Source organism: Macrobrachium nipponense, chromosome 46, assembly GCF_015104395.2.
Source record: "Macrobrachium nipponense isolate FS-2020 chromosome 46, ASM1510439v2, whole genome shotgun sequence".
Classification (NCBI taxonomy): domain Eukaryota; kingdom Metazoa; phylum Arthropoda; class Malacostraca; order Decapoda; family Palaemonidae; genus Macrobrachium; species Macrobrachium nipponense.
This window is the reverse complement of record NC_061106.1, coordinates 22,045,831-22,060,255: the sequence shown is the minus strand read 5'-3', so window position 1 is coordinate 22,060,255 and position 14,425 is coordinate 22,045,831. Positions and strand designations below refer to the sequence as shown.

Below are 14,425 nucleotides of genomic sequence, written 5' to 3'. Positions count from 1 at the left end.
TGATGGTCTTGGTTTCCTTTTGTTTCTCCTTTAAACCTAAATCATCCATTAGCATGAGGCCCTGTCTTTATCAACAAAACTCTGAAATGGCACCCTCTTCTCCTTGGAAAACTTCTCAGTGTGCGGGACATCACTAGTACAGACCCATCGTACCTGAAACAAAAGGAAAATTTCTCCATTATGCTCTTGTGTAGTGATTGTCTTTTTTATCAATATTTTATCAAATTACTCAACTACTATGGTATAGCAGAGTCCAATTTTTAGCTTGTCAGGCTAAGCCCTGCCTACTGATTATGTCACAACCATTCCTTACAGGTGATTGGTTGGAAAAGAGTTTTGAGAAATTAGTTAATCTGTGGTTCTTTTCATCTTCATTTATTTTGCAATAGTAATTTTGCCGAACTAAATACATCGTGCTGATTATCAAAAGGAAAAGTTACATTATTCCTTGAGATAAAATCATAATACACTTCTCTAAAAATTTAAAAAACAGGAAAATATGAATGAAGTCGGAAGTGAACATGGATGTGACAGAGAATGTCTGCATTCAAATTGTGCACTAGAATTACTGGACAATGGTAACGCCTGATATTGTCAAGTGTGTTTGCCTTTCTAAATTTAAATGCAAAAACTTTCTTGAGTTATGCACTGTATATCATGTTGATTTCAGGAAATTTTACTACATTTTAATAGTCTTACAATCAATCTATTTAATTGGAATTGTTTACACTTTTGGAGGGATGACAAGCAGTGACTGCACTCTACAAAACCAAAACATACCTTTGTTTAACAAAAAGTTACAGGACAATAGGCTATACTGTACAAGTCATATTGGATACAAATTGCTGGGAATTTTCTTAAGGACATTGTCTCTTTTCAAAATAACAGGATTAAAAAAAATGATGTAGGCCTATAAGGACCTTATGTCTTTTTGTCAGATTACGTAGCTTATTCAGCCATTTTATTGTGGTTCTTGTTAGGGTTATACATGTTTTTGTTGCTGCTGTTATGGTGCTTGTAGTGACTGAAAATTTTTCATATGGTATCCTAACATTGCAAAATGAAGAATAAACATAGATCTATTCATAAAATACTGGTGTAAAGAATTATCTGCCCACTCTTGTTAACTGAAATTTAGGCATTTGTTTTAATTAAAATAATCGAGAACTTTGTGAATATAGTCTACACTGGAATATTCTCCTAACGACAGATAGAGAGAGAGAGAGACTTTATCTAGTACATCCTTTTGTCCAACGGTAATCTACAAGAATGACCCCAAACCAAGTGATTCATGGCTGCTTACAGACTGGTTTGGACCATCTCATACTTGTAAATATCTTCTGATGCCTTCCTACCATACCTTCATTTTCATAAAAATGCTACAACAGCCTTTAATTTACTCAACACTAATATAATTTGTTATCCCTTTTGTAAATATATTTTCAATATAATTCATTGAGAGCAGTTTGATAGTTGTGTGTAAAGCTGAGACAGTCCTAAGATCAATCTTGTTTGCCATTGGCTAAACAACCACAAGATTTACTTTTATTTCTGTGGTATAAGTGGCGTTACAGTTAATATGGCCACCTCCACGCGTGTATGTGAACATGCTCTTGCTTATACGTGTACATTCCCACTTTCTGCATGTACATTATATATCGTGGAGTTGAAACTACTATATTAATTAAAAGCTACTCTACTTCCAACAGATACAAGTAGAAAACTATTTGCAACACGGGAAGGGAGGGGGTGGGGCTATGTCATGGCAAGGAACCGCACCGATCAAGAGCAGAGAGTCCGTTCATTAGAGCTGAGCACTCGGCTCGGCAGAGCTGTCTGGTTCAGCCAAGTCAAGTGAGCTGAGCAGATCACCACTACATAATTATGAGTGGTAATTGTCAACAAGAACTATTACTTCTTCCCAATTAACTGTTCTCCTTCGAGGCCGAAGCTATATGAAGAATAAAGAGTGATTCTGTCTGCTGTCCTACGTGTTCGGACCCTGAGATCCAAGACACGAGGGCAGTACTTGACCATTCACCTAGAAGGTGTTGCATGCAGTTCCAAGCTCTGCATAGCTCCAAACCAGACTGACGAGCAAACTTATCTGTACTGGTAAAGGCTTGTCTTGCTATCCAAGCCCTCGTGATAGTGAGCACTCGGCTAACGCTAGAATTTTGTAGGTATTTCCCATGCCCAGCAAGAAAACCAGACTCTTGTAAGACAATAATTGGGTGAGACCTGGTGCTCGGCAATATGAAGAAGCTAAGCACTCTGCGAGTGCCAGCGAAACCCAAGGGGATCCAGGTGCTCGGTGAGACTCCCGATTTTTTGTAATAATTTATTGACAATATCCTTTGTTGCCCGAGCGTTTGGAAATCACTCTGGACGCCAGAAATTCCAAGGAATTTAATGGCTTAGTGAGACTCCCGAAATTTTTCATAACAGGTTAACGGGGATGTCTGTCTCGCCTAAGTGTTTGTAAATTATAAGAAAACCATAACGCTCCAAAAAATGCCAGAAATTCCAAAGAATTTTGAGCATCAGTAATTCCTGGGTATTTGACGTAACAATTATCGGGAATTCTTGTCTCGTTCGTGATTGCAGATCATAGAAGACCAAAATACTTGGAGAGTGCTAGAAATTTCAAAGAATTTAAGCGCTTGGCAAGACCTCAGAATTTTGTTAAATGATCGTTGGGGTGAGACCCCTCCTCGACTCCTCTAGAAATCAAGGAGGAACAGGCATAAAAACGCGAGCATTTAAGACTGGCATGCAAGTACAATTCAACAGAATATGGACTTGAGGCTCCCAAAATGCAAGAACCCATAGGAAACTGCAAACTGAAATCCATCCAAAGGACAGAAAAAGCCAGGGAGAACATAGTCTCCAGATTTGACATAAGATCCTTTCTCAATGATGTGGTCATACGTCTGATGGGGACCCTAAGATCCTTCCAGGAACGTAGTCCCCCGATGCTGAATCCTACAGAAAGCACTCTGTAGGATCCTTCCTATTCACCTCGCCCCTCCTGATGTAGCCATAGGAAGTAGAGGGACTAGGTGAGGTGAGGAAGACTGGACAGTCTCGCTTGCGTTGCTAGCAGAACTAGCAGCAGGAGTAGTGAGTCTAGGAAAGCGTTATTGTCCTGGAGAAACTTTTTCCCGAGGAGGGTTACAAAACTCGCACAGCAGGAGAAATGTTCACTGCCACCCAGACCGGTTGGTCACGCGAACGTGGCCGTGGTCTGGGTGGGGTTGAGCGTGTACCTGACTGGAGAGGGCTAATACCGTCCTCTGATGTTTGTCCAAGTCCTTGTCAGGCCGAAACCTCTCAAGAGGACCTAATAGGGTACGCCCTACCGGTCTCACTGTGTGCCCGGTCCCCCAGACCAGCAATCACTGCGAGAGCGATCATCAGCAAGGTGTGAGTCACCTGAGCGACTCACTCCTGTCTTCCACTCTATGCCCGAGTCGTGATGGTAAACGGACTCGGCGTCACCGACTCTAGATGCACGTGAATCCGTAGATTTACGTGCACTTGGGGAAACTCACGAACGGGTGCCTGACACGGAACTAGTCTTAGGGGCAGAACTTCTAGGACTAGCAGCAGAAGTGTGAACCGAAGTTTGCGCTTCTACGACTCCCGACATGCTAGGCCCTGGGGACAGCGTGACGGTTCCTGTTCCTGAAGGAACAGGCGAGCCAGCAGAAGACCCAACTGCCTCCTCAGTTCGAGGAGGCAGACCCTTAGAAATCCCATGAGACTTTTTTTTGGGAGAGACTACCTTCTTCAGCAGGAGCCTTATAAGTTGAAGGAGTGGAGGTTGAAGAACAATATGACAATTCCGAGGAGGAAGATGATGACACTTACGAGCTCTCTTCCTCCTCAACTTCTCCAAATTCTTCATGACTTCTAATGGAAGTACATTTACCAGCAGGAATAGAGTTAATAATTACATAGCAGTGGCGAAGGCTTTGTCCAGTGACGAAACTTCAGGATACCAGCAGCAAATTAATATGATTTCCACCAGGGGAACAGTACACACACTCGAAGATCAATATCACAGCATGTTATGAGTCACAGGTACAATTCCACAATTAGGATAGTCAACACGAAGAGATATCCAACCATCTACTGCTGTAATCAACTATCACCACTGTTAGCCTGTAAAAGAAAGAAAATATGATTTGAGAAAAAAAAAAATAAGGATGCTCCTCTTGCATCCAAGGGCACCAAGTGAAAGACAAAAAAGAATCGGAAATACCAGAAGAAACAAAGGACAAACCTCTGATGTTCTCCTCGGTAATTTCCAAACCGTAAGCGTAAATTTCGGATGAATACATGTCTCATCCTAACATTAAAGGGCAAAAATATGTAATAAGGATGTTGGCAAACCCTTGTCGCCGACCCTTAACGCAAAGCAGAAAGGCGGCTAGCAAGGCCACCACAAAAAGTGGGTTTGCATATTAATTATCAAAGTCAATTAATTATTAATATTAAACAATATTTACATATTTATTCAAAATAACGATCCTGCCAGGAAAATCGTAATGAACAGCTAGTCAGCAAGAGCTCACAAATATATGTCTTCATTGGAAGATGGCCTACCAGACAGTAGTTACTTCCTAACCACCTTGTTCAAGAATTTAACAGCTGTATTCCAGTATACGCTGAAAGTAATTCCTCATGTAAAGGACTCAGGGTTTGTATATTGTGTAGGAACAAATAAGAAATTGATGTGTAGGCCTAGTCTTTCAATGATATTAACATTTGACATGCAGGATTATGACAAATTAATACCCTAACATCAGAACTGGCTGCATAAGTCTATGCTTCATTTCAATTGATGTGGTCTTATATCATTTTGCTTATGCAAGCCAACACCAATTAAAAAAAAAATAAGATGCTTGTGTATTTAGGCTGTGCATGAAAAAAAAAAAAATGCACAGACAAAATGATCCAAGATCTTCATAATAATATATAACTTTATATATCTTTTATTAACTGCATGCTTCACAACTCCAGGAACTCAATTCTGTGGTGTCATGATTCGTGCACAAAACTCGACATCACTGAACGGAGTCAAATCCATACTGGTAATCATTTGGTATTTGACTAGTGTGACATCATTCCCCCTTCAAGAGCTAGCCAATAACAAGCGTGCTAGGTGGACTCTGCTATAGTAGAGCACCTGTGTAAAAGGGATTTACAGTTCTTAACATTCTCACAACAGTAATTAGACAATGGATCACATTTCTAGACTCAGGATTTAGAAGCCAAAATTTGGGTAATGGGATAGCTACGTCATCCTTCCAAGGAAATAAATACTGTATAAAAGGGTAAAGGTACAATAAAACGGCTGACTAAGTTACGTAAACAACAAAAAGACAGGACCTTGAAGGCCTACGCCATTTTTTTTTATAAAACTGCTATTTCAAAAGGAGATAATGTCCTTAAGAAAATTCTCAGCAATTTGTATCCAATATGACTTGTATAGCTTATTTTACTGTAACTTTTTTTGTTAAACAAAGGTATGTTCTGGTTTTGTAGAGTGCAGTCACTGCTTGTCATCCCTCTGAATGTGTAAATGATTCCAATGATATAGATTTTAAGACTATTAAACTGACAATATCAGATGTTAATTATCATTGTCCAGTGATTCAAGTGCATCAATTTGAATGCAAATATTCCCTGTGTCACAACATCTGTATTCATTCATATTTTCCTGTTTTTTTTTAATTTTTACAAAGAAGCGTATTATGATTTTTACCTTGGGGGATAATGTACCGGTTTCCTTTTGATAATATGCACAAGGTATCTTAGTTGGGCAAAATAACTACTGCAAAATAAATGAAGATAAAAAGAAGCCACAGATTAACCAACTTTTCAAAACCATTTCTAACCAATGAGCTTCAAGGAATGGCTGACGTAATCAGTAGGTGGGGCTTAGCTGCAAAGATAGCTGGATTCCACTACACCATTTATCAGATACAGTTTGAATACTTTTAGTAGTTGAGTACAGGGGAACCTCAGTTTTCGTACATAATCCGTTCCATAACCTCCCACGAAAACCGAAACAATAATTCCCATAAGGAATAATATAAATACTTAATGCATTCCAGACCCCAAAAATATTAACAAAAAATAGGGAATAAACAGTTTTACATACAGAAAACAATGAGAAATAAATATAAATGACTAATGAAATGAATAAATTAACATTAACATCACTTTATGGAAAACACTTTTTAGCGTATGGAAGACGGGGGGGAGGGGGAGAGGGAGGAGGAGAGGTTATTGTTTGGAGGGAGAATCTCTCTCCAGAAGGACTTCAGGTATCAAGGACCTATCTGGGGTTACTTCTCTTCGATTTTTACTGGCACTATCTGAGGTTACTACACTCACTCACTTTTTACTGCCAATAGAAAAACCAGCTTGAGTTTCTGGACCCCCGTTGCACAAAACTGTCCAGACATTTGTTTCTGGCGTTTCTTTAAAATTTGCCTAAAATTAAACATGACATTGTTATTAAACAAGTTGGAGACATGGATTACAACTTCTTTGTTGGGATGATAATTCTCCACAAAATTTCTTGCATCATTCCACTTTGCAAACATTTCCTTAATCCCTGAAGTAGGCACATTATACATGCCCATTTGTTTTCTGAATTTTTCAAACCAGCCTCTGCTGGCCTTAACTTCACTAACAGCAGAGCTTGTTGTAGGCATTTTCTCACTGAGATCGGCATGCAACTTCCCCAACACTTTGCTACGAGTTCCTAATTAAATTCTATTGTGTTTCTTGCCTTTTTACACAATGGCTAGCTCTTGGAACTTTCTTTGGTCCATGATGGCTTATTTAGCAGCTGCACTTGAATGAAAAAGCACAAAAACAACGCACATATGAGCAGAATGGGTCACAACAGAAGATGGGATGCTTTGTTTAGGTGCTCAAAATAGGGCCCAGTCCCGCGCTGGGCCCCTGACGGAGAGTTTCGGAGTGTACGAAAAACCGACGAAACTGTATAACTCAGACAAAATTTCATAGAAAAAAGTTTACGATAACTGAAACATGAAATGAGAGGCATACAAAAACAGAGTTTGACTGTAATTTGATAATATGTTATTTTAAGTGAAATATTAGGTAATTGCAATCATTCCCATAATACAGTTTTAGACATTCTATAAGTAAAAAAAAAAAAAAAAAAAAAAAAAGTTAATGAAAGCCTATTATGTGGGTTTTATGCGGTGTGTGTTTGCAGAGCATAGGTAATGTAAATATGCAGGCTAGGCAAGTAGACTTGCATAGTTTTTGTTTGTTTGTATGGTGCTTTTATGTTGCATGGAACCAGTGGTTATTCAGCAATGGGAGACTTGCATAGGCTAGGGGTTGGAAATTGTCTCTGTCCATTTTTCTATCAATTTGCCATCTCTGAAGCTCTAATAGTATGAATGGAGGAGAACTTACTATAATGCAGTATCACATTATCTTTCAAACTTCTTCACATTGGCTTGAATAGCACTAAGAAAAATGTTCCAACAGATGTACAGTAAAGGAAATGAAAGACCAGCTCTTCACTAAGCAAAGCTTGTGCACAAGGCACTGTAATATGTTTTATTGGCATATCGGTGTACAAACTCAAGCTGTTACCACCTCATATGTTTCTTACTGAACAGTTATTGAACAGTAATTTCTTGTAGGCAAGGTGCAAGAGGAGAAAAAAATTCTTATTTTTTTTAAAAAGCAAGCAAGACACAACAAGCATGAAATGTATTCATCTTTCTAAATCAAATTATACATTTTAGATTTATAGGATTCTTGTCAGAAAAGCTATTTCACTTTAATGTGGCACACCCAAGTACGTACACATAAATACCCAACAAGTAATTGCAAAATTAATTTTCCTTAAACTGCAAAAAAGGCCCAAAAAAGATTAGTATCACAGTAAATAAAAATCTTAGGACAACTAAACCTGTTATTACCTTGTTATCATATAGCGTGTCGATGAGAGTTATAAAACGTCTAGCTTGACCCTTGGTCTTCTGGTTTAAGACAGGAATGTCTCTGATGATAACAGTGTGAAAAACATGGCTCAGCTGGATATAGTCAGCAGCACCTAAAGGCTAAAAAAAATTATAAAATGGTTGTTTAAATGTCTAGAACAAATATCTTCTACTTTTCATACCTTCAATATCATAATACAGGCATTCCCCACTTACTGGTGGCATCAGTTAACGGCGATCTGGTTTTCTGGTGCTTGTTCTGGTGATGCTGGTCAGTAATCCGGATTTTCGGCGCTGGTAAGCAGTTTATCGCCAATTTTCAGCACAAGACAAGTTCCATAAAACTGGATTGCTGATAACTGGGGACTGCCTGTATTATGTTTCCATCACTCATGTTTTTAAAAAGAAAACTTTTCAATCTATTCTAATTCTTAGTACTAATCCGTACCATCTAAACTCATAATTCACATGTGGCCAAATCTGATAAATATAAATAGTAGTCCACCCCAACAGGGTGTAACTGGAATGTGAGTAGTGTTGGTATTAATAGCCAGCATGAATTTCTAAATAAATTATATTTGTTTTAAAACAAACATAAAAGCTATGATGGTGGGGTAGATATTATGTATAGCTGCTAAAAAACTCCATCATATGCTGACTGAAAAGAATCCATTGAAGAACTGAAGTCTCTATTGAATACTAGTATATTTGTAAGGATGATACTCTGGGAATCCAAGTAATGTCAAGTCTGAAATAGCACAGTCATGGTAAACTTCATAATTGTGCAGGTAGTGGCATTCATCCTCTAGGAACGCTTATGGAAACATCTTGCAAAGGATATAGCTTCACTGGGGAGGCAGCCAACTTGACGGGCATGACAAGAGCAACTAAGAAAACTAAATAATTAGGAAAACTAACCCCTGCCTGGCAAAAAGTGCACAGCTAAAATGGTTTCCTATCAACACTTTAATGAAGTAGTATCTATGATGCATGTGGCAAAGAGGAAGCAATAATACAGGTACAGGAAAAAATAAAAATAAGCAAGATTGTATCATTAATCTGATACTATTTTCACTTAAAACAGCAATTAAAATCAGTGGATGGCCACAAACTATGCCAACTTTTAGAAACAATATTTATGGCAATACTTATTGTTTAAAAATGATAAAACTTCCCAAACTCTTGACTACTTCTCTTATCAGAATACCTATGAAGAGAAACAATAACTGATAAAAACTAAGTGATGGGGTGGTTCCTAAAAAACTATCTGAACTAGAAAAGTGTATGGAGCTTTAGGAAATTAATTAAGATTAACCTCAAACATTTACCACTCAGGCTGGAGAAACAAACTGAAAAATAGACTCCATGGCAAAATACCAAGTACGTATACGTATATACTAAACTGTGAATTACTTGAGGCCAAGAAACAGAAGAATTTACTATAATGAAAACACTGCTGGTTAACAAGTATTCAAAGTACTACCTGTTAGAGAATAAAAGTGAAACTTGACTTTAAAAATGCATTAACTTGTTAACTGCATGATGATACAGGCCAAAACAATGGAAAAAGAAAAACCTGAGCAAGCTGATGCAGCATTCTCCTTTCAATATTTATTCTTTTTCAACTATCCAATATGGATAAAATACAGCAGTGGAAATACTATGGCTAGCAAAGGCAATCTTCATTAAGGAAACTCAAGGATTTCTGATACTATCTTTTCATCATGAGTAAAATGGGTGGAGATAGGGGCTACATTTCTACTTGATAAAATAAATTAAATCCTGTGAAATAAGTCAAGAGCAACATGAAAAATCAGAGAGCTGTTAGCTAGGACCTGGGGATCCATGAGGTATTTGCAGTTCTGCCAGCTAGCTGATATTTTCTTTCTGATAGTGAATGAAGACTGCAATTTTATTGATCATAAATTTGTGCTAATTCACAATAGGCTCCAAGTGTACCTCTACCACAGTAATTGTACTTACCCGGTCACAGAGTTCAGTAAAGGTTGAATTTAATACACCTCCACAAGATTTTTCAAAGCTAACATTTCTACCAGCATAAGAGAGAGTCCGAGGGCGGACAACATCCGTTTCATTGGCACAAAGAATCTGAAGCAGGAATATAAATTTGAATTAATAGTTAACCTTAATATATAATATGGTTCTTTGTATTTAAAGACCTACTATGTAGTGCTTTGTGGTTAATCCAGATTCTTGCAAAATGAAGGGGTTTCCACTTACCATATTTGCAGGCATATTGCACACTTAATTTTTAAATGTACCAAAACACTACCCTGGTTCCAATGTGGTCATATGGACGAGGGAGAGAGCATGAATAGGCACAAAAATTGTTGCTAATAATAAAATGATAATTACTACAGTAAGCTGTGTTACTGGAATAAAGTATGAAATCGTATGTAAATTTACACTCACCTTTAACGGATACTCAATGAAATTTACTATAAATAAATGTTGTTCATATACGAAATATTGCAAATGGCTAACTGCCTATGTATTGTACAATTTTTCATACGTTTGTGACAGCAGACTGATAATTCTGCTTGTTTTCAATATTTTATTATAATAAGAACAAATATACAAAAGATTGCTTACGATACATGGGCAGTTAGCCTGTTAGCTATTTGTAAAAAAAATCTTAGCGCTGGCCTGTTGGCCTGTCATGGTAACACACAAACATTGTTTATTTATGGTAAATTTCATTTAGTTTCCTATAAAGGCGAGTGTAAATTTACATATGATTTCATACTTTATTCCAGTCTAATCTCACAATATTGTATTTCATGCAAAGAATTGAACTTTTTTCCTACAAAATTATTTCAAAATATCTTTCAATAAATGTACTATTAGCAACAAACTAAAATGACAAATTTTAAAATTAATTTGTATTTTCATAGCTAACAAACTTGCGGTCTTAATATTAGTTAAAATCTTCTGGTGCCTGCTGGAAACCATTAAAAAAATATAAAAAATTGTTTATGCAAGGAATTGGTAGCATTTTGCATCAGTCACAGGGGTGAGGGAGGAAGTGGCCAGTGACCCAATCTCAACCCCGTGACGTACTAGCTTTCTTCCAGCCCAAGGTTGCCATCAACCCCCCCAGCCTATTTGCAGTTCCAGGTTCGCAGATTTCTCTATGGAACATAAACACAGTGCTCCAAAATTTTCAAGCAGCAATAGGTTCCAGAACATAGCACAGAAATGCAAAATCCCCAGATATACAAAAATTCCCTATAAAAATGCTTACAACTGCCAAATACCTTGTACTCTTTAAGCTAAAATGCATATAACTGCCTATTTTAACATTTCACTGCTTAATTTGATAGTTCAAACAAAAGTGTACCTTAAATTATCATACTAAAACAATTTAATATTTCAAACAAAAATACAGCCCAAAGTAACCTTAAATTACAGTACTCTCCTACTACTTTTACTTTTAAGTATGCTATATACACCCATAAAACGCTTATTACTGCCTATTTTAACAGTTCATCGCCAAACTTGACAGTTCAAACAAAAATATACCTCCAACTATCATCCAAGAACACCCTAATATAATTTCAAAGTTATGCTGCAAAATTAAGTTCCAGCCTACAACTGTTACTCTTTAAGTATCCCTTATAATTCAGACATTCACATTTTCTTTTTTCTTTGACTTGCGTAACTTTGTGTATCGTTCTCCTCATACTGTTATGCACTGGGTGCACATTTTACGTATATTTTTCTGTGCTGTAAGATGATATGAAATTACATTTACTGTACATGTACATATTTTAGGCTAGTACTACTATATAGAGCATATCTAAAACACATGGGTAGTTTAGACTGACGGGACACGCTCATAACTCAAACAGAATGCTAGGTTTGTTACATCATGTTAGCATTTTCGTGATTACGTACAAAAACGTTTATGATAAAAAAAAAACCTATTTACTATAGTAAGTTCCGGGTTTAATGATTAGTTAAACTAACCCTTTAAAAAGTTTTACCCTTAAAATATATATATGTATGAGAGAGAGAGAGAGAGAGAGAGAGATAGTTTTCAGTATCATTTGTAGCTATGTATTTTATTTAACAACCTAATGGGCAACATACTATTTGGCCAGTTCAATCTCCCCCTCACTTCAAGGCTTTTGGGAAAATGTTGGGAATGATATTTGTTTTGTTTAAAATTTTACATAATTTACTACAGAAATACATAAATGCTGTAATTTCAATACATAAATTTCTCAGACTTAGAACTTAATCCATTCCAGATGGCTGGTCGAAATGCGATTTGTTTGAAATATCAAACAAATATCCCCATAAGAAGTAAAGGGACTTGGGATAATTTGTTCCAGCCAATCAAAAAAGTCCCCCTTTTTAAATTTTTTCTATTATGTAAAATTTTTTAAAAACGCTTCCTTGTATGATTTACGAACTGTTTGGTGAACATGGTGTGTGACCGGCTGGAATGGCGGGAGGAGAGCCAGGAACCCTTGAGGAAACCGAAATGGTTGCAGTAGGCAAAGGTTGATGAAAAAAATCAATTTTATTTGCATTTTACAAGGATAATCATAGGAATAGATAGTAAGTGTGTGTGTGTCCAATTGTGTGTCTGAGAGAGAGAGAGAGAGAGAGAGAGAAGAGAGAAGGAGAGAGAGATAGAGAGAGAGAGAGAGAGGATAAGAAGGAGAGAAGAGAGAGAGAGAGAGAGTTGATGTGTTTATACTTGGATCCTACGTGCAAGAAGATTAATTATGCCACAACACATCAATTTACTCTTGGCAAATGGTAGAATTTAAAATAATATAGGATTTTGCAAACAAATAATTAAAAAATGCAAGTAAGAAAAGGAAAGAGGGGTTTACTTTTCACAAGGAAGTTACTTGTGAGTTTAAACAATCGAAGGCATGCAGAAGCTGAAGGCGGTGCATGTGTGTTTATTATGGAACAGAGTTACTTTTACAGAGCTGAAAAAATTGTTAAAAGCAAGTGTTACTCGATAGGTATTTTAACCCAACAAAAAGAAGTGATTTGGGGCAAATTGTATGTAAGTGAAAGAAATGGGCAAATACGTACATAATCATCCCAGCCCAGCTGGTAAGTCAGTTTGAAGCAGGCCCCTGTCTCCCACCCCATAACCTTGCTTGAATGCTAAAGCCATAAACAACTGAATAAAAACAGTTGTTCTGCTAGGAACAACCAAACTGAATTGGATAACAACACTGTTTTGCTTGTATTTCAGCTATCATACGATAAAACATTACCGTAGTTGTGTTACAAATGACGTTAAGTAGAATAGGACTGATATATTTTTACATTACACCTTTAATCACTATGGAGAAAATATTGGCAAGGAAATATAGTATTGCTAAATTTAAGCTGCAGTTGTAGCTGAATCAGAGAACACATGTTTGCACTGCTAATGACTAAAGTATCATGCAACAGCAACCTGGATGAAACTTGACCGCAAATAATAGTGGCAAAAAAGTATTTTAATAAAAAAATACTGGGCATGAAAGAACGTTTTACTGTTGTTTTCACACCAATAAAAGATAAATATGTAAAGCTTGTATTATGATGAAATAGGGTGAAAACAGCAAATGGAATCTGTTCATTTTTTTACATAAAAAACATGCTCCCAATGCCATCTATCAATGAAAAAAACAGCTATATCTAGTTCACAACAAGACATATTTAAGTTATATTTAGACTAAAAAGCACTTCATATAACGAGAAATAACCTTGTCCTACAAAACGCGAGTTTATAGAGATTTACTTACGTGAACTTGAAGCAAGACAATCGCTCTGAATTGAGTTAAATATGGTAAAATACACTTACTTTCACCCTCAGATGATTTTTCCAAACCAAAACAATGATCAGTTTGTTTGTACTTTATAACACAATAGTAATATGAGACCTCTAGCTTACTGTTGAACCTTGTCACAAAGAGGTCTATCCTTGGTCTCCCCCACAGATGACAAAGCCTGTCTGCTATCTCCTGATACAGAGACCACTCTGTTCTTAGGACCTGTCTCCGACGATTTAGCTTGTTGGCCACTACATTCCTGGAATGTACCTGACTGTGAGGTCAACTGAGTTGTCGATGGCCCACTGATGTAACTGAACTGTTATCAAGTGAAGTTGATAACAGTTGAGGCTGATCCCCAAACAGAGGGCATCTAACGACAGGGTCAACTGGGACTTCTGAAGATCATGAAAATGTAGTGTTGGAGGTAAAGGCAGGCAAATTTTTGGAATGCTTGAAGGAATGAGCCACCAGATCTTGCATTGACTTCTTCTGAAGGTTGAATGCAATTTCCTTAACTGCATCTTCCAGGAAGAGGTGATATTGTTCCAGGAGAGAAAAAACAAACCCAATTTGTTTCTGAGTGACTCCTTTAGTGGTAAAGGAGTG

At 37.0% G+C, this 14,425-nt stretch overlaps 1 protein-coding gene across 3 annotated transcripts in view; it reads right to left on the bottom strand.

Annotated features, from left to right (window-relative positions):
- Window positions 1-14,425, bottom strand: part of LOC135214803 (putative ATPase N2B) — a 108,813-nt gene that overhangs the window by 41,112 nt on the left and 53,276 nt on the right. For all 3 annotated transcript variants that reach the window (XM_064249170.1, XM_064249171.1, XM_064249169.1), the window contains 2 exons: window positions 9,990-10,115; window positions 7,986-8,126 (listed from right to left, as the gene is read on the bottom strand). In XM_064249170.1, the coding sequence (XP_064105240.1) occupies window positions 7,986-8,126; window positions 9,990-10,115 (267 nt within the window). The remainder of the gene's footprint in view (window positions 1-7,985; window positions 8,127-9,989; window positions 10,116-14,425) is intronic.